Source organism: Globicephala melas, chromosome 2 (assembly GCF_963455315.2).
Source record: "Globicephala melas chromosome 2, mGloMel1.2, whole genome shotgun sequence".
Taxonomy (NCBI): Eukaryota; Metazoa; Chordata; class Mammalia; order Artiodactyla; family Delphinidae; genus Globicephala; species Globicephala melas.
The window spans coordinates 76,316,485-76,343,280 of record NC_083315.2 but is presented as its reverse complement, the minus strand read 5'-3'; the positions used below and the strand labels follow the sequence as shown (position 1 = coordinate 76,343,280).

The 26,796-nt window shown below is 34.9% G+C and overlaps 1 protein-coding gene across 5 annotated transcripts in view; it reads left to right on the top strand.

Annotated features, from left to right (window-relative positions):
- The window catches only part of TCF12 (transcription factor 12), a 379,393-nt gene that overhangs the window by 175,614 nt on the left and 176,983 nt on the right, over nucleotides 1-26,796 (top strand). For all 5 annotated transcript variants that reach the window (XM_030878793.3, XM_030878803.3, XM_030878791.3 and 2 more), the window contains one exon: nucleotides 7,547-7,649. In XM_030878793.3, the coding sequence (XP_030734653.1) occupies nucleotides 7,547-7,649 (103 nt within the window). The remainder of the gene's footprint in view (nucleotides 1-7,546; nucleotides 7,650-26,796) is intronic.

Here is a 26,796-nt window from a genome sequence, read left to right as displayed (position 1 = left end):
TTTTTAAATTAAGTGTTGTTTTCCTGTGTTGTTCCAAACATCAGTCCTTCTGGTACTGCTTATCCATAACCTTACAAACTGAAGTTGCAGCATTATTATTGATTTACATTTTTATCCTTGAATTTTATATAGAAAATAGTTACAGTATAAATGGGTTAATAATTTTGAAATAAAATAATTTATTTTACTTCCTTTTGTACTTGTAGTAGAAGAATGTTTTTACTTTTTATGTATCATGTGTTAATGGATTTATGATTTTGATGTGGTCATTGCTGGATAAATTAACATTGAAAATCTGTAAGGAGGATTGTAGATGAATTCCAAAGACATACTCTTCTTGTAAGTTTTTATTTAAACATAAAGAGAATATAGAATTGAACACTCTAGAAGATGGAGACCTATAATATAGAAAATGTCTGCCAGAATTAAGTCTGATTGCATCTAACAGATGACATTAGCAGTTACTTGGATAAATTTGTGAATATGGTTGGCTCAACTTAGAACTGAATCTGAGTGAACTTTTTTAGATGATCCTTTGGAATCTCATGTTTAAAAGTATTTTTATGCACTTGTACTAAGCAGTATTTCATGTATCCATCATGTTTTCTGAGCATCCCTTCCACCTCTAAAAGATTTTGATTCTTCCTGTCCTCCCACCCATGGTAATTCAAGACTTGCTCTTCAGTCTGGGGTTATAGTAATTCTGCGAAACCACTTCTTAGTGTTCATAAATAAAAAGTTATCTATAGAGGTTGTTCATCCTCTCAAGAAAAACTTAAGCTCTTAGGTGTATACAGAGTTCTGTGCTGGTCTTTTTTGGAATGATAAAAAGGAATGAAGCATTGTTGCCTTTTAGGACCTTGTAGATCTCCATGACAAAACCCAGATCTATCAAGAAAATTTATTATGTTTTAGCACCTGACCTATTTAAGGATAACAGAACCTTGACATATTGAATATTAAGTTGCTTTTTCATATGTAGACCTGATTCATTAATGCAGAGCATTGTTCATTTTTCATTCATTCATTAACAGATTTTACTAGTCACATACTATGTGCTTGTTAACATACTTGTCACTAGTGATAAGAGTAATGAGTGATATAGACACAGTCCCTGCTTTCAGGTAACAAACTATTGTGATTAGATCAACTCACTTGTCTTTTTCATAGGTGTATTTATTTATTTATTTATTTATTTATTTATTTATTTATTTGTATTTTTGGCTGCATTGGGTCTTCATTGCTGCGTGCAGGCTTTCTCTAGTTGCGGCAAGCCGGGGCTCCTCTTCATTGCGGTGCACGTACTTTTCATTGTGGTGGCTTCTCTTGTTGCGGAGCACAGGCTCTAGGCCCGCGGGCTTCAGTAGTTGTAGTACGTGGGCTCAGTAGTTGTGGCTCATGGGCTCTAGAGCGCAGGCTCAGTAGTTGTGGAGCACGGGCTTAGTTGCTCTGCCACATGTGGGATCTCCCCGGACCAGGTATCAAACCCGTGTCCCCTGCATTGGCAGGCGGATTCTTACTTAACCACTGCGCCACCAGGGAAGTCCCTCATCGGTGTATTTAACTGAAAGAGACACTTTAAAGAATTTGTTTAAAAGCTATAACTTTATTTATCTAGACATTTATTTTGCTAATCTGTCATAGGTAAATAAAGAAATACAATAAGGACACTTTTTTTTCTCTTTTAAACTTCATTTGTTATTTCTACGTATTTTTATTTTCGTTTTACTTCTCTTTTAAGTGTGACCACTCATTTATATCAGGCCTCATTCAGAGCTTTCTGGCAGCTTGTGGCTATTGGCTGACTCTCTACTAGCTTTGACCACTTCGAAGCTATAGGACTTCACTATTTGGTGTGAAATCTGTGGCTCTTTGAATACCAAAAATCTGTGGTTGTTTGTTCAGTCCCGTTAGATAAGCTAGCGCCTTATTAACTTTCTTTCTGCTAGCTATTGGGTGTTCTATGGAAATATTAATTGAACCTTTATATCTGAAGCCCTGCAGCATTTTAAGGATTTAGCAGCTGAAACCTCCCATCCATCTGTCATTTGTTCTGAGGATTTGAGAAAAAGAGACATGGTGCCTGACTTTTCAGAATTTGTAAGACATAACAGTCTCTGAGATGATAGTAATGGCTAGGATATATTGTGTGCTTACTATTTGCCAGGTACTTTTCCAATTGCTACTACATACAATAACTCATTTAGTCCTTACAACAACCTGTGAGATAAATATTGTATTATTATTATTATCCCTGTTTTACAGATAAGGAAACTGAGGCAAGAAATGTTCCTTTGCTTCAAGTCACACAGCTAGTATGTGGCAAAGATGGAGTTCAGGCCTGCCAGTCTGGCTCCAAAAATTCCACATTTATCCACTATACTGTACTGTGCAATTATAATAGATAATTATGGTATAATTTAAATGGATAATTAAATAGGTAATTTCAGTAAGTGTGAGCAGTGACATGATGGAAATGCCTGCTGCTATGGGAGCTCAGAGTGAGTTCACCCAATTTGGTAGGGTCAGGGAAAGTGTTTCTGAGAAAGTAAATCTTTATTGAAAGAGCCTTTCTCCCCATCCCTTTTTAGCTATTGAAAAGAATTGTAAAGAATATTTTAAAATAGAATTAGACAGTGGTTTTCAAACAAAGAAATAGCCACATAGGTTAGAAAAAACATGTCTTTTCTCAACTTGGGAGCGTTCTCTGGTGATTACGCCATATTTATTGGTTGGGTGAAATAAATTTTTTAAAAGCTATTTAAAGAATTAGGCAACAAAAAAAGTTACTGTAATTTTGAGGAGACAAACAAGAGGAGAGCACTATTATGTAAATAATACTAGGTGCTTTTGTTTTGTTTTGTTTTTGATAGAACAAAAGATTGGATTGATAATGTGCAGTGTAAATTAGTTTTAAAATGGTAACAGCTTTGATTGATTAGAGTCTGTTGTCATATTGTAGCAAGGATTAAAGTTTCTAAATTCTGTACTGTAAAATGAACATAGAGAAAAGTATGAAATACATTTTATAGAAGATATTTCATAATATCAAAGCTTTTATGAAGTGTTATGTATTCATAGGTGGGAGTATTTAAGAATTGCAAATTAAATTGTCATTTAGATATTAAATATAGAATTGAACAGTTTTTGTAAACTGTATCAACTGATTTTATCAGTTATAAAATCACTGATAAAAAAAGCACTTTTGAGTACTTTCCATTTTTATTGTAAGACAAGAACAGTAATTTTTTAGGGTTATTTGGAAATACTTTTGTGCTTAGCAGCATACTTTGGCTAAAAAGCTACTATGATAGATGAATCTGATAGTATTGCTCTGTCTTTCATAATGTAGTGTTTATCATCTCTCATGTATGAAAATCTCATTTTTATTAGCAGCTATTTTCATGGTAAAACCATTTTCTAGAATTCAGGATCTTAATAAGGAGCTCCAGGGGATCAGGTTTGACTCCTTTTATTACCATGGTAATGCTTTATCAGTTTAAACTATGCACCATGATAGTTGTGTATTTAATGATCTCATTGGTTTACTTCCCTTTTTTTAAAAAAGCCAGCTGTACACTTTATTTTTTTTATTGTTTATTTTTATTTTTTTATTTTTGGCCATGCTGCATGCAGAATCTCAGTTCCCCGACCAGGGATCAAACCTGTGCCCACTGCAGTGGAAGCTCGGAGTCCTAACTACTGGACCGTCAGGGAATTCCTGGTTTACTTTCTTTATATTCCAGAATTGAAATAGCATTCACTTATCAATACCGCTGAATGATCTCCTTGGGCTTCATTTTAACAATTGCTTGCTTGGCTTTTGTTCCTTTCTTGTTACTCCAACCCCTCCCTCAGGCCAATCACCTCCTGCTCATTTTCTCCTGCCATTTGATACTCTAGCTAGTCATTGCATTATTCTGCTTCCTTCCTTGCTCTTCTGTCAACTCCATTCTGCATTATGCCTTTTTGCCTTTCCGACTTATGGACATCTATGCTCTTTGCTTAACTTAACTGTATGTGGTACTTAAGGGGTCTGCTGTTTAAACTCTGGTTTAGCCAACCCATTTCTTTCATTCAGGCTCTATTTGACATCTGTCTTCTACTTAAAACTAAATGGATGAATACTTACCTGCATATATAAAAACATTTTGTTATTCTAATTGCTTTAGATTGTTTGTTAACGGTGGTATTTCTCCCTAATTTATACTTACCTGATACTTCTGGTGTTTTAATGTGGTTCTTGTTGGGGGGAAGCAGAGAACTCAGCTATCACCTATGTAGACTTGAGTTTTTCGTTTCCATATATGAAAAAGATTTTTATTTCCAGATTGTCTAGGTTCTTGCTGCTAGAAGTGTGGTGCGTGGGCCAGTAGCATCACCATCACCTGTTGGTTAGAAATGCAGAGTCTTAGGCCCCACTCAAGACCTTATGCTTCTTAATCTGAATTTTAACAAAATCTCTAGTCAATGGATATGAACACTGAAGGTTGCAAAACACTGTTGTGTAGGTATCATCTCGCTAGTTGACACAATTAACATGCTGACTGATAAATACCTGTGTACTTTTCTGAGCTGATCTTATTTAAATGTTTATAAATTATTTTGTAACTATTCATCCTGGTCCATCAAAAGTTATATTCTGGGTGGGTATCACTTCTATTATGAGGAAGCAGTGATAAGAATAATCTCAAACAATAGCCAGTCCCAGTTTTTTAAGTGAGGTTTTGTCACACATTAGATCTAAAACTATGACAAACTTTGTTTGTTTGTTTGGCTGCGTCGGGTCTTAGTTGTGGCATGCAGGATCTTCGTTGCGGCGTGCAGGATCTTTCGTGGTGGCGTGAGGGCTCTTCCTTGTGGTGTGCAGGCTTCTCTGTAGTTGTGGTGCATGGGCTCTCTAGTTGTATCACGTGGGCTCCACAGCGCACAGCCTCAGTAGTTGTGGCACGTGGGCTCAGTAGTTACGGTGAGGGCTTAGTTGTCGCGCGGCATGTGGGATCTTAGTTCCCTGAGCAGAGATCGAACCCATGCCACCTGCATTGGAAGGCGGATTCTTAACCACTGGACCACCAGGGAAGTCCCTGAAACTATGACAAACATTTTTGAGTCCAGTTTCATTGTTCCATCCTCCAGCATCAGTTTGCATCTGTGGATGAAGAACTGTTCCTCTCTTATCTTTTAGGCTGTGGCTTTTCAAAAGAATTTTGTGCACTTTGAGGTGTGGGAAAAAATACTCAAATTTCTATTTAATTTTTATCTTACATGAACGAAATTATGACTTACTGAAATTTGTTATATTGGTTAATAGTATATGTATATAATTTACGAGTAAATAGATATGGAGGGCCCATATTCAAATCTTGCTTGTATGTGATGACACAGGTTTATAGATTCCTCTGTGGTACCATATGACAATCCCAGATTTTATTATTGGACTAGGAAATAATCTTGTAGTAAATTCTATACTGTACATTGCTGTATGTGGTTGCAAATGGATAAGAGATAGTACTTACTATTATTTGTGTATGGTTCATAGAAAAATAATTCTGTTTTCTGAGCACATATTAATAGGGGCTTAGAGATAGATCTTCTCTGTGCTTACTGTGATATATGTTATATGTGAAGTTAATTCACTGTGTGTGTACAGTTATTTGATGATACCCTGAAACTTAGATTTATTTGTATTATTATTTATATTATTATATAATATTTATATCATTTATTTATATACTTGAGCTTTAGGAAATAGTTTAAAATGTTTTTAATGTTTTTATTTTCATAGTCATGAAAGAAAAAAGTTCTTATTGCACTTCAAGGAGGAAGAGAATTGAGAACATGCAAAATTAATCTTTTATTATCCTTTAACATTCAAATAAAGTGTGAACAACATGGCTGACCTACAAATGCATTTATGTTTGCATTTTTCAAGAGCAATACTGTTGTTTAATAATGATAAACAATATTTCAGTGAGGTTTTTTTGTAGGTTTCAACGTCTTCTTTTGACTCTATGCCTAAGAATGGCAGTGGGAGGGAGTGGCAGAGAGAAACACCCAGATGAATGTGAGATAGTAGGATGTCACTTAGCACCTCAAGGGTGTTCAATTTTAAGCAACAGAGGTAAACTCCAAGGAGTGACTTTAGCTGGGAGCCATTCTATTTTGTATATAGCTCTTGCTGCGTGTGGCTGTGACAGACAGGACTATGGTTGTGGTTACCAGAGGACACCCTTGTGGTCATAACCAAGTTGTGTCACCAAGATTCTTCTTGAGTGTCTGTCACATGTGTATCAGTGATTCTAAAAGTAGATAAAAATGAAACAAAGATTCATTTGGGAGTTAGCACTCCCAGCAGATTAGTTTTAAAACAGAACAGCAGAAGGTGTTGTGACATGCATCCCCAAGCAATTGTAATGATTTGACAGTTATTTAGCCCTCAATTCCTAGCCCTTTGGTTGAACTGACAGCATGCCTGCAAAGATAGTGAGGCCTGTTTCAGCCCCATTAATGTCTTCTTGAATGTTAGCCTGCAGTCTGGGTAATGATAAATGTTCGCTGATTGATGATTTTATAGTCCCAGAGGATTCTGGGTGGTTTCTGTAAGCCAGGGCAGTCAGTTTTTGTTCTTGTTTGGGCCTCTTGTAAGGTTTTCTGATCTTTACTAAAATCGTTTTAAGTTGGCAAAAGGGTGGGTACCACCTCAGTTTTAATTAACTAGGGGTTCAAAGCCTTGTTTAGAAACTATATGATTTTGGAGGTGATGCTGTATTTAGCATGTATAAGAGTCTGAGAACCAGAACAGCTTTTATCCACTGAGCTTTTTGTAACACTTATTGTATTTGTGAACTTTCATGTCTTTTAGGCTCCTTCACTTTTAAAAAACATGTTTTAAGTTATAAGGATAAATTTAATAACAGCTATTGTGAAATAATAACATTAGCTTTATTGTTTTCATGGTGTTTGCAATTTCATTTTTTAGATTCTTAAGAATTTAAATTAACTATCTTTGTGTTTTCTTTTTTACATGGCTCAGTTTCTGTAGAAGTATATCTTGTTATACTAGTATTAAAAGGAGTATAAGCAGATCTTCTTTTGCTAAATATTTGTTTGCCATTTAGGAAAGGATTCATTTCTAGTATATTGATTGTCGATTTTTTAAAATATTTTAAGTAAATCTTATAATTGCCCAACCCTTTATTGATAGGGTATGGAGGCAGAGAAAGGAGGATACAGATAAACATTTTCCTAATTTATTGTAACTCAGAAATATATTTTCTTAGTTCATCCTTTTAGAACTTTACTTTTGTCTGTAAAGAAATTGTAGGGCTAATTTTTTTTTAATCTATAAAGAAATTTTTTGACTTTAATATCTTAAAAGGAATAAAAGCAGCACTTCTGTTTAGTTTTTCAAGTAATGAACCAGAAACTTGGTTAGGAATGACCATTTGTAAGTCTGTATATTAATTAGATGAGTGTCATTATGCTCAATTAGCACGACTGCCAAATAATCTCTTTAATACTCCGGTCTTTTTTTTTTTTTCTCTAGGGTTTTACAGACAGCCCTCATTACAGTGATCACTTGAATGACAGTCGATTAGGGGCCCATGAAGGCTTGTCCCCAACACCTTTCATGAACTCAAATCTAATGGGTAAGTTGGTAATTTCTCTGCAAGTAGTCTTCACAGAGCCTCTTTGGTCAGAGACATTTTTTATCTCCTTGTCCAGGATGGACACCTAAGTATGTAGAAGAAAGTTTCTAAGTTTCTAGGGGCATCTGGGCTTTCTTTGTTCAGCTAAGTTTGAGGGGCAAGAGTCCAGAAATGTGGTTCCTTCTATTAGAGCATTATTGTCATTGCTATCAAAAAGGAAGCAGCAGTGTTTTATCTGTTAGTTTTGGCAGTGTCTGTGCCATCAAGCATTATGTTTTCTGCTTTCTGGGCAGGGAAGCATTTCAGAGACATTTGTTTGTAATTTACTATTTGTCTTAACAGTTGTATATATGTGGTAATTAAAAATATGACAGCAGTGATTTTAGGCAAATTTTACTCATTTTGGGCAGTATTTCTTTTGACACTGTTTGATCAAAACATAATAATATATTTAAGTGTTGCAGCATTTGTTTTAAGCACTTGGGTTCTTATTGGGGATTTAAAAATTTTTCTTCTGCTGTAGTAAAGTTGTACTTTGAACGACATTACCTACCACCTAAACCTGATTATTATTTTTGGCAAAACCTTTAAGGTTAGCCATTCTCTATATCTCCCCCTACTCACTGCAAACCAGCCCTCCCTTCCTCTCTCCCCCTGCCCTCTCACTTTCTCATATCAAAGTTTATAGCTATTCAATCTGAAATGATAAGCCCCCAATTTTTTCCCCCCAGTTTGGATGCCACTCTTTTATTAAGCGAGAATTTTACCTTTTTGCAGAACCTGATTCAAAAGAATCTGTTTTATGACATTATTTTTCCTTCTTGTTTATGCTGGGGCTGAGCACATTACAAAAGCTTTATTTAATCTGTCTTACTGGTTGTCAGTGGCGTCATGTTAATATGGAAGGTTTGTGTAATTGACATTGATTTCATTACTTTACTTCTTAAGGACATGACCTATATTGTGATCTTAGAATTGTCCTTTTAAGAGACAGCCATGCTAATCTAAGTGGATTACCCAAATCCAAAATCCTGGTGGTCTGCAGTTTCTTTATAAATGGTTTTGTTTAGCACAGTCCTTATTTCCCTTACCCTCCGTAAAGTATTGAGGAGATAGATTCTGATATTTCAGTGTGGATTTTGCCTAAGGCAGTTACCACTTTGAAGCCAGAATCATTGAGTATGACACAAGAGTAAAAATAAAACTTGTGTTTAAAATGACAATTTGTTTCAACATAAATGAAAGTGAAAATGAAAATCCTGGTATTAAATATATTATCATTCCAGGTAAAAATCAGAATTAAATATAGAACAAAATAATTATCCTTGCATTTGGCCAGGGAAAACTTTGTAATCTATCTTCTAAATTTTCTGTCAAGCTTACTATCAAAGTAAAGTAGATGTGACACTCCAGATGGTTTCCTTTTGTAGTATAACTTTTCCCCAAGTAGCGTTTAATTTATGGTAAATATGGTAGAGCAAACTATAGTCAGTGTTTTTGTAATTTCAGATTGAACTAAGCTTTCTTAATTAAAGATATAACTGAATTGTGAAAAATCAGAAATTGCCCTTTTTTATATTTATGTTCTTACCTTTATTAGCTTACAGAGATGACTCTTAAGTTCAGTAGAATTACATCATTAGTGCAGCTTTGAGCCAAGGTGACTGTTAAAATTGTGGGGTAAGTGTGGGAAATAAATGAATTCTAAAAAGTATGCATGTCAGTCACTTGCTCTGAGTAGTTGTTGACTAAAAATATTTCTGTAATTCAGTTTGAGGTAACATTTTCTTAGTTGGAGCAATTATGAACATGTGCTTGTTAGTTTCTTCAGTTTACAGATAATTATTAGAATACTTTCAGTAATCACCCATACCGTATGTATAAAATCAGTGTCTAAAATAAGTCTTGAAATAAAAAACTCAGGTTTATAAACAGATTGATCCCTTCACAGTACAAATGAGAAAAATCTGCATTCATCTGAACTACATTGTACAGTTAACCAGGTGCAGCTATACATTTTCATTGTATGTTTTAACTACCTAATCTTAAAAATGTTAATTTACCTATAAGAAAGGGGAAAATGACCCTGAAGAAGATTAGGCAGATATTGTTCAAAAGGATTTCACTGGTTTTGGGAATATCTGATTTACTACACTTCCTTCCTTTTATTTTCAGTACAAATGATCAAATGAGATATCTAACAGTTGAGTCTAAGCAATCTGCAAAATCTAAAAAGCTTTTGGAAATGAATATCCTTTAAATTGTGGAGCACCTCCATACAGCAACAGGCAGTCCCACTTGATGTGACTTGACGTAATTGAACTGTTAGATACCCCCAAATATGGGTTTATAGCACTCAGTAGAGTTACGGTGGATAGATTAACTTTGTTAGCCATTTGATAATTTAGGGGAGTTTTCAGGCTAAAAACCTGCATTGTTAAAGCAGACCTGAGATGTGCATGGCAGTATTAGCAAGCATTTGGAACTATTGATACCTAGTTGTCATAATAGGTAAAAACTTTAGAGTGATTCTGTGAATGATGAGTGCTCAGAAACAGTTAAAGCTAACTGGAAAGCTGTAACATGTTTCATCATTGCTGTCAACATATAAAAACACCATCTAAGGGGGGGGGTGGAATTGTGTGTCTAGGGAATGTTGTTATTTTTCGTATTGTGTTCAGCAATAAGCATATTTGCCTAAAGAAATAGTGGATTGTAGAGTGCTACTATCTTTCATGATGGAGCTCTCAAATACTTTAATGATTTTGTACATTGCAAAAATGAGAAATTTTATCTAACAAGGGTTGATAATGATTCAGTAATGAACAGTTTGCCACAGAAACATGCACTTCTGTATTCATTTAGATATTTTGAAGTGTTTTACATGGGAAGTAAAACTGATGTTGAAACAGTGTTTCTTTTTAATGAATTCCAGAATTATCCTGTTGATTTGTCAATATGGAAAAGGGTGTTTTTCTTATGTTTCAAGTGAAATAAGTACATCCTTTTGGCACATCACTAAGTAATTAGTATCAAACAGTTCTGTACTCTACTATAGTAAAACTGCAAAGCTTTGACAATAGCAGTAAATTGCAGTAGTATCACCAAAGAGTCTTATTTATTTCTGTCCTCTTCCAGCTTTGGTCCATTTCTCCACCCTTGGGCCCTTCATTAATTTCAGTAATATTTGCTTTCCTTTACCTGTTGTTGATTAGATGTATTTTCGGTGATGGTAGGAGTAGTTTATTAATTGGACATAAAGGCAAGTTATTTTATAGAATTGCCTCCCTTTGATTCCCAAGTTATTGTGGAATAAACTACTCTATCTACTCCTCCATGTCTATCAAAGCTTTACTTATTTTAGGTGGTGTGTGCATGTATTGTCAATGGGAAACTTAAGATAGTACCTTCAATTTTCCTTTTTTCTGAGACCTTCATTTGTGTTCCTTTCTGAGACCTATGTTGCCTCTAGAGATGTTTTGCTAGTATTGTATCTTTTAAAAACTGGAAGCAACATGTGGTGGTATAGGAAAAAATACAGGGCTGAGAGTTACAGAGGTCTGGATTTTAATCCAGATCCTGAAAAATAACCTTCACCTTTCAGATAAGGTATTGCTGTATAGTCTCAAAGGTCTTCTGTAGCTCTAGAATTTTATAATTCTATAATCTCATGTAATATCTTTTATTCAGCCCTGGAAAAGGCTGCAACTAGAGTTGTAATTGATATTTTGCAAATTATAAAGGTACATAATGATAAGGTACAAAAAAATTGTGTTTTTTCTTGAGGTCACAGAGTCAATAAGCGGCAAAACTGAATGTAGAGCCCATGTATTCTGACTCCCAGTGTTCTTCCACTAGGCACGTTAGACATGTAAGGTACTGGTTCTTTCTACATGATGCCTTCAGGGTTGCACTAGCTGAGCATTTTCCGAAACTATACGTATGGAGACACTGCTTTTGAGAGGTGACTATGAAAAAGAGTTCCATAGGGACATAACTTTGGAAAGCATTATATATCACATGCCCCCTCTTAGAGATTGAGATTGTACTTTGGGGTATTAAAGGGATTGTACTTTGGGAAAATAAGGCGAGGAGCTTATTTAATTGTGTTTAGCCCATCACATTCCAGAATCAGATGATGCACAGAAGCCTTTTTGTAAAAAAGCATCATTAGCCTATGGGAAACTAGTTTTCTATGGAGCACACACTGGGACATGTTTGTAGGTTGTGTTAAGGGAAAAATAAAAGATAAAATATGAGAGTTCTTTGAAATGTAAAGTAGCACAAGGTTAATAATACTGCTGGGTATACTTTTATAAGTCATTTTAGGCATCTTAGCTAATTTAACAGATTGGGTCCAGTTGTTGCATTGTTAAACCTCTGTTTTGTAAGTATTTGACTTATAAACAAACCAACAGTCCTTCCATTGTTGTTAGAGTCTGTTTGCTCAGCCCTGCCCTTCTTTACCTGACCGAGGTTAAAGGGCCCCCCTCTGTTAGCAGCTACTGCATTTTATTTTCATCTCATTGTGGATTAAATAAGTTTCTCTGGGCTTGTCTGGGAATTTAAACCCAAGTACACTGTTTTCCTATATATTCAGTATTTCAAACAACCAAATTTCAAAGAAAACTCTTGTGTACTTGATTCTGCCTACACTATACTTTATGATTACTCCAGAAATCTCCTAGAGTTACAAAAAAGTGTAGAATCACCATTTTCAGGATATCAAAACGTAATAGAACCCTGCCTTCAAAAAGATCTCTAACTTTGACGTACAGAAATTCTTTCGATAGATGAGATAATGAAAATGATTATAATTGTGCTTAGGGGAAACAGTATAGCTTACTGTCTGGTTTGACAGTATTTCATAAGGATTAGGCCTTCATACGTTGTCCAGTGTTTTATTAACCCCAAGTCTCAACGAAGGATGAGTTATTATTCATTGATCTACGTTCTCTGATCTTTAGATGCTTACAAACACAAAATGTTGGGACTGGAAAAAACTTGAGTGAACCAGACCTAGTTACTGAAGAAACCAAAACCAAGAAAAATGAAATGAGTCGTTAATTAGGAAACAGGGATCTAACCCTCTTGATTCTAACTTAGCTCACAGCCCCCTTCTACTGCACTGCTTTTTTTTTTTTCTTTTTACCTCAACCATTTGTTCATTTGCTCCTTTTTCTACATTACAGCTTTTATATCTTTTTCTTCCTCTTGCTACTGCTTAGACTCTTCATTAACCAGTCTGAATTATTGAACACCTTTTTCTTTCTCCTTCGTGTGTACCCATCCATCTCTTTATTCTGCCCTAACTGTGTGAAAATATCTTATAAATAACAGAAATTAACTTAAACTGTGTTCAACAAAAAGTGGTATTTATTGACTTATTATCCCAAATGACTAGGAGTAGATTGATTTTAGGCATGGTGGATCCAGGGGTTCAGTCACTGTCATCTGATCCCCCTCTTTCCCCTTGAAAGTGTTAAGAGAATGATATAAAACTGGAGAGGCAAATTGGGCAGAGAGGAGATTTGAAAAGTGGGAAAGGGTAGAGTGCGGTGTTATTGTCTCTTGCTGTCTACTTCCAGGTCCTACCTCCAGTCTTTCCAAATTGTTTTACATTGTCCTTTCTGGCTACCATATTACAGGTTACCTTATTCCTTAGTGGTTTGGGATGTTTTCTTTCAATGCATATATACATTTTATTTGTAATACTCTGTTCCTGACAACATCATTTCTTTCCATGTCCCTACCCTGCCTCCTCAGCCTGAAAAGCAGCCTCTTTTCATAGTTAAAATGACTTGATAGCCGTTCTTTCTGAAACCTATCCAGAAAGCCAGAGATGAGCTAATGGTTTCTTTTCTACCCAGTCTGGGAGAGACCAAACTAGTACCTCACTTTGAAAGAGGTTCCAGAGTTTCAGGTGTACTCCTGTATAGACTCAGGTCCCTTTTATCTAAGAATAATTAGTCCTGGTGTGAATTATTTAAGAGAATTAAATAATTGCTTCAAAGAGATGTCAAGATTTTGGAAGATAGAGGGAAAAAATGTTTGGGGCTTTATTTTGAAAACTAAAGCTAAAATTAGAAAGTAATATTAACAAAACCATAAAATCTACTAGATTTTAAATAAACAAAGAATTGATTAATTGTTGAATTTTTTGGTGTATTTTTTTCTTCAGAAAATTGTATGGCATTATAGAAATGTCTTTTATTTCACATTTGAACCTTGTTGATTTTCTCTTCAGTTATTAACTGACTCTAATTCAGTTAGGTCCTAATCTGTCAATGGCTTTTGTGTTTGGTTAAATGACTCTTTAACATAAGTTTAAAGGACTTTGTGAAATTTTTAGTCTCTTGCATGATATTCAACTCTCAGTGAATTTCTTTTGTATTTGCTTTGTATTATGGGTTATTTAGCAAAAGATTGACCAACAATGCCATTGACTCAGACCTGAGGTAGGCACACTATCTGTGAGCGATATTTCACTGGTATTTTTTTCTAAGTTATCTGGTCATTAGTGAATATTTTCATCAGGCCACAACATTGGCTTAACTCTGCAGTCTTGCAAAGTGGTATCTCCAGGGACTTATGTAAGGAGGATCACCTTTATTTTTATTTATTTACCCAATCCATTTGTTCATCATCATTCATGTGTTTATGCTCTGTGGTCAACAGTAATCTTTACTGATCTGCAGAGTTTTATAGTGGGTCAGTGGCACAGATCTGATATGTGGTTCTTCCTTGAATCTTCCCATTGTTTGTGTCTGATTCTCACCAAGTGAACATGAACTCTGAGGATATTCTGAGTTCTCTTTATGGTAGGGTGGATGACAGGGGCTGTGGCTGCTTGGTTACTAGAGAACAAAAGAATGATTTTTTTCATTAAGGAATTTCTGTAAACCTGACAGTTTTCCTTGATGTGTATAATCTCAGAACCACACCATGGCACACAGTTGAGAATTTGGGACATATTTTGATTAGGAAAAGTCCTAGAGCAGCATTATCAGACCGTGTCTTTGATGTGGTAATATTTCAGATTCACTGCTTATGGTTATAATAATGTCTTTATCATTTACTATAGGTTTTCTGAGCATTTTGTTAAAAATAAATGCTATTTACATATTAACTAAAATTCTCATAGAATATTTTCACTGGAATGGATCTTAGAGGTCATCTAGCTTAGAGATTCTCAATTGGGAGTGTTGAAAAATACATGATTGTCATAAGGACTGGGAGTAGGGAGAGGTGTGACTGGTACTCCTTTTACCTTGAAAACTCTGGAACCTCTTTTAAAGTGAAGACTCAGTACTAGGTTGGTTAGTGGTCACAATGTTTATGCAAGCTTTAATTAGCCACAAAATAAAAGTGAATTTTTTAAGAATTTGAAAGCATATCTTGAAATTGCTTTGGTTTAAATTATAGAAATGTTATTGTTTGAAGGTATTCATGGTAGTTACCATTCAGTTGTATAGTCTTTGTACTATGTGGTTGTTATTTAATAAGCCTTACATTTTAAGTAAAAACTGTTGCTTAATTTGAGTGTCAATCCACTATTTTTATAATCACCTCACATCTCAGCTTATTCCTTTTTTTCTTATAAAATTCAGCCTTTGTTTTTCATAGCTCACATTTTCTATGACTTCCAGGTTGGGTTTGTTTTGGTGGTGTTTTTTGGAATTTAAGGTTTTTAAGAATAGTAGAATTTGCTGTTCTACCTGTATTGTGGGGCTTTCTCATATGTATGGCTATGTTTTTATGTAATACTGTTCTCTTGAAAAATATTTTTGGTTATTGGCATATGCATGGTGTAGTGTGGTGAAGTATGTAACAGTCATTCTTAAATTACTTACTTGTTTTTCACTTTGAGAATACCTCTGGGGGCTTGTCAGACTCCTCAGATTGTATGAAATTTCTAGGGAGTCACAATTAAATGAGAGTAGAGTTCAAGGCCACTTCGGCTTGCTGAAAATTAAATCAATTCATTTTATTTATAATTATAAATTTTATTAATTTATATTACATTTTTTCTATACTGATCCCTGAGATCAGGGGTTAGCAAACCTTTTTGCAAAAAGCTGGATAGTAAATAGTTTAGAGTTTGCAGCCCAGAAGGCAAAATCAGTGATAGTATGTGTAGGTACTTATATAACCATTTAAAAATGTAAAAAACTATTCTTAGCTCATGGGCTATAAAAATAACAGTTGGTGGCCTGGATTTGCTCTACAGGCTGTAGTTGGCCAATCTTGTTCTAGATAATTTACAATTAAAAAAACTTTAAATGGTAGCAATATCAATTTTTTGATTAGGTAATAAATCATATATGTGAAATTCTGTGGAGTGTACCAGGGTTGTTTTGTGTTTCTGTTTTTTTTAATATCCAGACGTGGTGATTGGTGGTTGTGGTGGTGGTGAATTATTTCTAAAATTTCCAGGGCTTCATTGCCTCTGTACAGAATGGTAAGTTACTTACTAGGTGAGTTGTTTTCCTGTTGTTTTGTCTTCAAGTGTGGTACTGATAGTTGCTTTTTTAGGCAAATGTCAGATTTTCTTCATCTGAAATCCTGTTATTCCCTTAGTTTTCTATAATCTGGAATTTTTAAAATATCTACTTCGCAAAATAGTAATGTAAAACCGTAACTGTAGTGAATTGAACCTACCACATTAGGAGAGGAAAAGGTGAAAATTAGGCAGTTTGGTGGCAATGTGGCAGTGCGGCTGCTTTTCAGAGAGAAATCTTCAGAGAATAACTGTGGAGAAGAGTGTATAGAGAGAACCTGTGAAGAGAGGATAATGTGAGAATGGCACGATCATCAGAAAAGTACTGTTGATTTATTAAGAGTCTGCACTCCCAAGTGGGGGATATCCCCAAAAATGTGTGCAATAAAAATATTATAACATTTTCTAGCTTGTATCTGAACATTTTTGATAAGATAAATGTAAATTATGGATTTTTGTTGCAGTTTATAGAGTATATAATTAAATTTTTTCATGTACAGGGCTTAATGATTTGTGTTTGAGATTTCTGATTTGATATGCTATTCGTCTTCAATTTAAGGCTCTCTTTTACCTGGAAGATTTAAGAAAATGTAGTGCTATACTTATGTGATAATTTTTATAAATATCTTCTTAGGTTTACATGAAATGAAATATGCTTGCACCAAAGAATTCCCATCTACTTTTTATTTTCCTTTCATACAGGTTAATCGTTTCAAGGAAATTAAATTATGCAGTCCTTCAGTGACAGCATTAAGGGCAAAGCAGTTTTACTCCTGGTGTGTGAGTGTGTGTGTGCATGCACTCATACACACTTGTATGTTTAGACAAGATAGGAGCACATTAAATATAAGCTTTTGTTTTAATTCATTTTACAGTAAGATTTCAAACATGCGTCTTCTAAAAAAAGTTTGTAAGTATTATCTTTAGGTGTTTTACAAAGTTAGTAGAAAGCATCTTCAAGTACTGGCATAGTAGCAGGTGTCTGTTTGTAATTTACTTTTCCCTAGAGATATTGGAGGGATATACGTATGTATGCACTCATAATTTGCATGTTGTTATATGTATCCTCTGTATCTGTTTATATCTTTAAAAAAAATCTGTCCCTGATTCCTTTGGTCAAACTTGCTGCACTGGACAGTTTTAGGACATTGCAGTACATCTGAACTTCCCAACTCTTTTCTTCATAGAATGTGCTTTTAACTTTCCAATTTACGATGATCACTTAGAAGGAAAGCAGTGCCCCAAATATACTTATGAAGATGACACCCATTAAAAAAATACATTGTGGCTCTGTGTAACTCTGCCAGTGAGGAATTTAACCTAAGGATGTAAAGGAAAATATACATTGGGAATGTAAAATGGTATAGGCATTCTAGAAGACACTTTGGCCGTTCATTATATAACTAAAATGCAGTTACCATACAACTCAGCAGTTGTACTCATTTATCCCAGAGAAATGAAAACTTACGTTTACACAAAAACTTGAACACAAATGTTCATAGCACCTTTATTCATAATAGCCCATACTGGAAACAATCCAAATGTCTCTCACTGGGTAAATGGTGAAACTGTGGTATATTCATACCATGAAATACTATGTAGCAATAAAAAAGAATGAACTATAACCAATGCAATGATTTAGATTGATGTTGAGTAAATTAGGCTGAATGAAAAAAAGCCACTCTCAAAAGATTACATACTGTGTGATTCCATTTATATACTACTCTTGAAATGGCAAAATTATAGAATTGAGAACAAATTGTTGGTTGCCAGAGGGTAAGGAGACAGGAGGATGTGGTTATAAAGAACAACAGGACAAATCCTCGTTCTGTATCGTGATTATGGTGGTGGATACGTGAACCTGCATGTTTAATGAAAGTGTATAGGACCAACACCACGTGTGCACACAGATTTTTTAAAAACTGAGGAAATCTGAATAAGATCAGTGGATTGTAGCAATGTTTATATCCTGGTTGTGATATTATAAGATGAAGGAAATTATGTAAAGAGTTCTCAGGATCTCTCCATTATTTCTTACAGCTGCATGTAAATCTATAGTTACCTCAAAAGTTTTAATTAAAAAGTATATACAAATAGATGACTGAACACACAAATTAATTGAAGGAAATAAAAAATTATAGGAAAGTAGGTTAGGAAATACAGGAGGAAGAGAAGGGTCAAGGATGTGCAGAGATTATTTTTCTAGAAACATTTATAATGGAAATTTAGACCAAAATAGTCACCCTTGTGGCCTATTAAATCACTGAAAATCCATGTATTTCTTTTTTTTTTTTTTTTTTTGCGGTACATGGGCCTCTCACTGTTGCGGTGTCTCCCGTCACAGAGCACAGGCTCCGGACGCGCAGGCTCAGCGGCCATGGCTCACGGGCCCAGCCGCTCTGCGGCATGTGGGATCGTCCCGGACTGGGGCAGGAACCCGTGTCCACTGCATTGGCAGGCGGACTCTCAACCACTGCGCCACCAGCGAAGCCCCAAAATCCATGTATTTCTAAGGCTGGAATGTCTCTTGAACTTTTCTTTTTAGGAAACTGTACAACTATTAGCAAGTAAGAAGAAGAATCTTTTCATCAACATTTGTCCTTCACTTCGTGTGCACAGCATTATTGTACCTTTGGGCAATAGGGAGTGGGAAACATCAAAGACCAAAAGCCTTATGTGTGTTCTTGAGGACATAAACAACTTGGGAATATTTAGAAAGCAAGATAATCTGTATTTCAGAATTGAGAATTTACATGGAAAAGTATTAGCAAGAGGGCTTGGGGTGAGGGAAAGGTAGTAGGAAGCATGTCAGAGAAAAATATTAGAAGGTCCTAAAGTTAATTTTTTCATGATAAATTTTGCCTAGAGCTGATCCTTGACACCTTTCTTTCCCTGGGAGGCAAAGTAGAAAGATACAACAACGGATTTTGACTGGGCCTGTTCTCCCTTTTACTTGACTGAGAAATGAGGTTTGAGGATTAAGTTGACTGCCATTTATAATCTCAATTAGATGTGAAAAACTCTCTCCTCTCCTCTAAAATGCTAATCCTACTTAGGAAACTCTTCTGTAGTTTTCAGTTTTTCACCAGTCACAGGAAGCTGGCTCCCCTGGAAGAGTTTGAGAATCTAGGTGAGGCTATTCTGGTGATCCCTGGGGTTAGGTATTTTAGACAAACAACACCTTGGAGTTCTGGCTTAGAGTCTCTTGAGGTAAATGTGGGGGAGAACTGTGGAGGGTTCTTGGAACTGGAGTTGAGAAAAACATCAGTAGGCTAATTCATAACTTCCCCTTGGATTTTTAAGGATTCTACCTAATTTGTCAAATTGTTTTCTAAGCTTTTAGAGAAGTCTTGTTTTAAATATGCGTACAAAGAGCCAATAATAAATTTTCCAAAACTTGGTTCTGTGTTGTCAAAAAATTTGTGTCATTTGTGAAAAACAGAGGCTATAATTCTGAATCTTTTAAAATCATAATAAAATATCATGCACTGTAAATTAAGGTTTTTAGAAATACTTTAAAAATGATTATTATTAGAAATGTGGATGAGTCCTTGGGGGCAGACTTTTTTGTATATGTAAAAGCTGAAGTAAAAACAAACTACCCCTTACTTAAAAAGAGGTTTAAGATAAAGTGGCTAAATCTCAGATTTCCCTTTTTACTTCAGTGTGTCAGTTAATCTGGCTATGGGGTATATTTATCTAGTGTGAAGCCCACTGATGCATGCAAAGCTGAGCAGAGTACAATTTTTCCCAGTGGGTCTTCTTTCTCTGGGCATTTGTAGCTGTGCTTCAGTGTGCAGGGTCAGCTGGGGAAAGCTAGAAGGGCTAAGATGTCAGCTATTGTAAAGGTACTAAGATCCTATCTTAGGAAGGGAATGGGACATCTGATTTTTTAAAATATATATTTCTTATTTCCTTTGAAGCAGTTAGTTGGAAGTATGCACAGTGGTGATAATTATTAATATTGTAAACAGGACAATATTAAATTCTGTACTATTTAAAGAATAATTCTGTAATTATTTTTAGTTAGCCTAGGCTTTTCTATAAGAATATTGGAATTTTTCTATCTCTTGTCTTAACATCAAATAGTTTAATTTATATTTAGTTAATTTGAACCTATGGCCTAGGTTAACTATTAACTAATTAAACCAGCTTAGATTATTTGCCATAACCTATTTGTCATATATAGTGTTTTAGGTTGTTTTGAGATGAATATTGAATACTACTGTATATTACAGTAAATAGAAATTGTCAAAGGTAGCTTAACTTGCTCTCTTCATAAAAATATTAAAGTTATGAGATTTATTTAATGTCATTAAATGCTCTTATTTAAATCACTTACATGTTATTGTAAATCACAGTTGTACTTAAATCAACTATTAGGAATCCCAAATCAAAGCAAATGCACATGTAAGGTATCTAGAAAGCATTACTTTGTGAAGAAGCATAATTAGAGAAGGTATAATGACCATCAAGCTGCATAAATCGATTAAGTAATATTTTAATTCAAGATTCAAATGGTCCTGATATTTGTAATGAGAACATACGGAGATAATTTAGTGTCACAGGAAACCTGACTGAGGAAATTTGGAAGAAGTAAAAATCGTTCCTAAATTGCCCAGCAAATTGTAAAGATGTAGCTTTCTCACCATACATACTCATGGTAGCATAACAATGTATAGTATATCTGATTAGGGTCATAATGGATTGCCTTGAAAGATAATGGTTCTGAGGGTCAGTAAAGCACACGGTAGGAAAGATTTAGTTAACGTGATCAATCTGGGTCCAGAAAAACCCAAGACTTTGTGTTCATCTGATTACTTAGACTTTATTTTACAGAATTCTGTTTTAAAACATTTAAGTGTACTATAGTCAGGGGAAAGTATCATGCTTTTGCCTTTAAAAGCACTGGCAGAATAGAGTAGCATCACAAATAGCATGAAACTATAAGATGCTGAATCTTCTTGCCCGTGTTAACAGCCTCTGATCTAATGTGTACGACATTCTTGCTTTTAAAACAGAATCTAAACAAATGCTTATGCACTTGAGAAACTGGAGTCATTTTTCTATAGTGCCCATTACTTATTTCCTCTCTCTATGACTAGGCTCTTGGGAATTTGGTTGAAAGTTTATTTGTTTTTAATTGGGAAAAATGAGACTTTTGAATACAAGAAAGAAAAAAAATGCAAGAGTAGTAATATAGTCTGCTGCCTTCTTTCCAGTTCCACAGATCCTTTAATTTGAGAGGCTCAGTCTGTGTTTATAGGCTATTTGGGCTGGGCGTAGATAGAATGAATGCATTGGCTGTGGAAAGCTAAAAACGGACTTGATTCATCTCGTATAAATGAGGAAACTGAGATGTTAAAATTAAGGTACTTGGAAGCCTCACCCAACATTTATTGAGTTGTTAAGTAAAAAGAAAAAAAGAAAAAAAAAAGAGTTGATTGTGATAGTAGGAGATTCAGATTGCAGTGTGTGGGTTACTGGGCTAAAATTGTGAACAGAAATGTAGAGTTTCAGTGAATGAAAAACACATTAATATCCTGTCCCAGATGCAGTATGTTTAGTGTTAGTCCCATGTGTAGGGTCTTAAGATGAAGGCATATTTGAATGTCCTCCCTTTTCTGGCTTGTTCTGATCCTGTTCTACTTTTTTTTTTTTTTTTTAAAGATGGAGCTCACCTGTGACAGAGCTGGCTAGGCCTGAATTCATTTGCTTCTGGTTGGCTTCTTAGTGGAATGTCTTGTTATTTCTCTCTGGGCAGAGGCATGGAACAGCTGAATCCCAGGGAGTTTCAGGCCAAACTCTGTGAAATCATAGTACCTACAGCTTTTCTTAGGGTTTTGTTGCAGGCATAAAAAAGAAATTTTGGATTCACTAGGCGGGTAGTGGCACTTGCTTATCCTTCCTAATACCTAAAGAGAGAGAGAGGTAATTCAAACTGAGACCCTTGGTATACTCTGATTGAGTGAAGATGACTCAAAGAGGCTTCATTAGCAGACCTTGATAAGATTTCATAGTTTGCCTGCGTGGCACAGAGGAATTGGTAGGTTTGATTTATGTGTCTTGAAAAGAATAAACACTTTGTAAATGGGGAGAGGGCCAAAACAGAGGATTTACCAAAAGTTGCATATGAATAATGGGCTAACCCCTCTACTTCTTTTAGATACCATAAAGAAAGCACTAAAACCCTTAAGGATGATCACAGGAATATTTCTGGAGTGTATATACTTTCCATAATGTGATTTAGAAGGAAGGGAAATTCTCTGCTCCTCATCAAATCTTGGGAAGGTGGAAATGAGAGTTGCACTGGGAATTTTTCAGTTCCAAAGCATGAACCTTCTCGCAGCTGAGGGTTCTAGCTCCCTAGATTTGAGCAGGAAGTCCTAGGTCTTAGGACCATCCTCCACGCCAGACTGGCCATGTGACCTGATTTCACTTGAATTTTTAGTGATCTGACACCATAGGGCAAAGGAGCCAAGCTTTAGGTAGCTTTTTCAGGGACAAGCCCTGGGTTAACTGTGCCCTGAAGGTGGATAACTATTTTGGCAGATTACTTGGAGGTAGGAAGTAATTCGCTTGGAATGCCCTCAGCTCTCCACTAACTGTGAGTGATTGTGCATGGCCAAACTTCAACTTGATCTCAGTGGCTGTTCAGATACCGAGGAGCTGCAGTAGGGCAGCTTAGATTGCTGTCTTTTGGAGTGTAGTAGTTGAGGTTCCATCCTTTCAGTAAGGCCTAGGTGGCTTTGATTTTCTGTGGAAAACCAATAGGCAGGCAGTTCATTTTTATGAAATTGGTTTGGTATAGCACAAATTGTAATAGTTCTTCCCATAAGAGTTTTAATATACCACGTGTATCTTCATATTTTATTGAGTGCCTTCTATATGTTAAACACTATGCTTATGAGTATGGGAACCAAGATGAAAAAGACAACATTATCTGCCAAAGAACTATTCTGGACTCAGACTTTGTATTTAATAAACTTATGATGTGTATAAAATACAATATTGTCTGGACATTAAGTTCTAGATCATTCTGTAGGAACATAGTTCATTTGATTTAATTGGGAAAAGAAAAATAAAATTCAACTCATTTACTTAAATATAATTTTCACTTTGAATACTTTTTTAAATCTTTAATTATGAATTTCACTTTTTCATGACAAGAAGCTATCATAGATCTGTCTACATCATTGTCCTTTTTGTACTACCTACAAGATCTATTTTGAAAATACTCAGAACATGGTGGACATTGGCTTACGTTGGGAGAAGCTGTGACTAGTAGAAATGACTTAAAGGAGCAAGTCTGTAGGCAAATTCTTAGGAAAGGCTGTTCCATCTATTTTTGCCTAAATTTTAACTCAGTGCCTTATATTCTACTAGCAATTGATTTGGGTTAATAAGCATAATCTTTCAGAATGTTAATGTGTTATTCAAACTTAGTCAAGTTGGATTGCTTAATTCCTAGCAGACAAGTTTTAATTGAGAGAAAAGGGAATTCAGTCATTTTGGAGTGTGATATACCGTGGATGACAAATCACTGAAGGGATCTATAGTAAAGCGTTGAGTACTCTGGGCACCAGCAGAGCAGGGGGATGCTAGGTAATAGGAGAGGATTATATAGTGAAATGTAAGAAGAAAAAGTTATACTTTTCCCACCTGTACTCAGAAAAGAAGGAAGAAAATGCCATCTTTCTTATCTCCTGTTCAGTTCCCAGATTACCATTTACACAGGACCTCACTATGTTGGATTCTGTTCTAAGTGTTTCTATAACATTGTCTTATTTAATCCTCAGGAAAAACATATGAGATTGGTGTTGTTATGTTCATTTTACAGATGAGGGAACTGAGGCACAAGATTAAGTACTTTCTTACTTAATACTGTTAGTAGTGATAGGGAGATGTTGGTCTCCTTGACTCCAAAGCATATGCTTTTAAACCATCGTACTATACTTAACCTGGGTTCCACATATGAATATTTTCTCACATACGGATATATTCCAGGTTCCTAACATAGCTAGTTTATAAATAAGATTATGGGACTCGGTGGTTCATAAATTATTTATTTTTTTCCTCTGGTAGAGTGTTGCATAATATTTTCCAAGTATGGATTTTCTTTTAATAATTCTTTGTTTAGATGATATGTGAGAACTATAAGATCTTGCCCTCTGAGAGATTATAGTTTAGAATAGTTTATATAGTCATTGCCATTCTCATTTTAATTAGACTGCAGCTTTATTTTATTTTTTCCTACATAATTTAATGGCTGGGAAGCAGGTATTTTGTTTAGTTGTGATAGAGTAATTGAGAAGAAGTCTGGGGACAATATGATGAAATGATTTATTAACAACTTTTCTTGACTACCTTTTCTGAGTGTGAGTTGATTTAAGTACTAAGTTCCCAAATTTCAAAGTTTCCACATTCCAAAGAATGTGTTATCATTGTTTGGCCTCAGTGTCAAACTGCTAACTAACCATATAAGTTTACTCTTTTAATGACAAGTTTTATTTATGAGGAAAAATAGAACTAAAGTAGAAAAACATGCTTTATATTGAAATTCAACTGCCAGCATCTTTAAAAACCCAATAAGATAAAAAAGGTAGGAAAAAAGCATACTAATTTCTTCTTTATAGTAAAAATCATGTTTATAATTAGGTATTACTCACTTTGATAGAAAATGACCTCTCACATTAGTATAATTTTAAAATCTGCTTTGAATGAACAAAACTACTTCATTACTGTAAGTAAGAGCTACTTTCCTACAGCAAGACTGATGTCAGACTACCTGGGTTCAAACTTCTGGCTCTGGTTTCTTTAGGGTCTTTATATATAAATAGAGGATAGTGATTATGCTTAAGTTACAGGATTGGTTTGAGAATTAAAGGACGTACTCAGTGCAAAGAGCTTAACATACTACCTAAGCACATTGGTAGTATTCAATAAACATTCTCTGTTATTGATAAATCAAAATTTGTAATAACATTTCCCTCAGTTTTGGATAAGGTCATTTTATTTCCATTTGAATCCTGCAGCTCTTAATATGAGAACTATTGCTAAAACAATTGTGTAATTTCAAAAGCAGTTTTACAGATCGCAAAAGATTTAGGAAAACTTGCAGATATTAAAAAAATTGTTTTTATTTTGTAAAGAGATCATATTCAACTACATAATCTGTCCACTGAAAAATAGCAGGGAATCATATTAAAGTTTTGTTGTTGATAATTTTTATTGAATCATTTTTTTTTCTGTTATCTTTGTTCTTTCACTTCTTGCAGTGCAGAAGGCTTATCTTGTATTCAATACAGTGATCGATTTAATTGGCTCTGCAGTATTTAGGATGAGGCTGCTAGGCCAGGGTGTATTTGGCAGTACAAGGAAGGCAAGCTTCAGCATTGATTATGACTCCACCTCATCTCCATTGTGTTATTTCTAAGTATAGACACAGCTTGGTCCCCTGGCAGTGACATACAGTAAATGTCAATACCAACCTTTGTAAATGTTAAATAAAAGAGCTAACTGAAGGGCAGTGATTCATTAGGAAAGAATTTTGTCTGAGCAGATTAACTTTTATTTCTGTTAACCCATGTTAAAAAGTCACTGCCTCTTGAGTCTTTGGATATGATTGAACTAGAAACCACACAGATGAAGGGCCTCTCTTCCCTTTAATAGGTGCTTTGGATCTGAGATATGTGCTGTTCTTTTGAAATATCTTTATCTATTTTTTCTTTTTCAATTATACTTTGACATCTGGCCAGTTTGATCAGCATCAGACAGTGATATTTACCTAACTTACAGAGCAATTGTCAGAAACCTTCTGAACTTCATATCTGTGGAGAAATATTTCATTATAGATTTTTCAGTTAGTAGTTGTATTGTTCATATGTGTGTTACTTCCTCAGACTCACCTGTCTGGATCAAATCACTGGTCATTCTACTGCAACAGCCTTGTCAGGCAGACAGCCAAGCAGCCAACGTATTTTCAGTTTTTTGTGTCTAATGTGTTTTCTATTTCCTTTCCAGTTTTTCTTCTCTTGCTTAACTAGTGCAAAATCAGCCTATGTGTTTTTAAAGTTGTTAACATTCTTAAAATTCATTTTAAATGCTGCTTTAACTAGCCAAAAATGGAACTTGCATATCTGTATATTTACATAATACTTACTTGAAAATATTTTGTACTTTCCATAAGGTACACTTACAAGAAATTCTTCAGGTTTTCAAAGCTAGCAATTTTTTTTTTTAGGAGTTATGACTGTACTACCTACCCACCACTTTCTTAGAGTAACTCATTAGTTTGTTCTATCATGTGATGGGTTAATCATGAATTTGCAGTTAATGAGGGGCTATTTATTTCATGTGTACCTTCACAGATTTTTTTTTTTTTTTAGTATTTTCTATGTACTGGACTCATATACTATATGTTATTTTTGAGACTCTGTAGTCAAATAATTGTAAACCAGCTAGTATAATTTAAGTTACTTATTTATATTATTTGGACACAAAATCAAGAGCTAGATTATCTTTTCTTCCTCTCACATTATCCAGCAGCCCTCACTCCATATGGACACTTTATACTCTTGATTTGGGACTGTTGTAACTCATAAAGAAATGGGCAGTGTGATAACAATATCATTGATTTAGCATAAA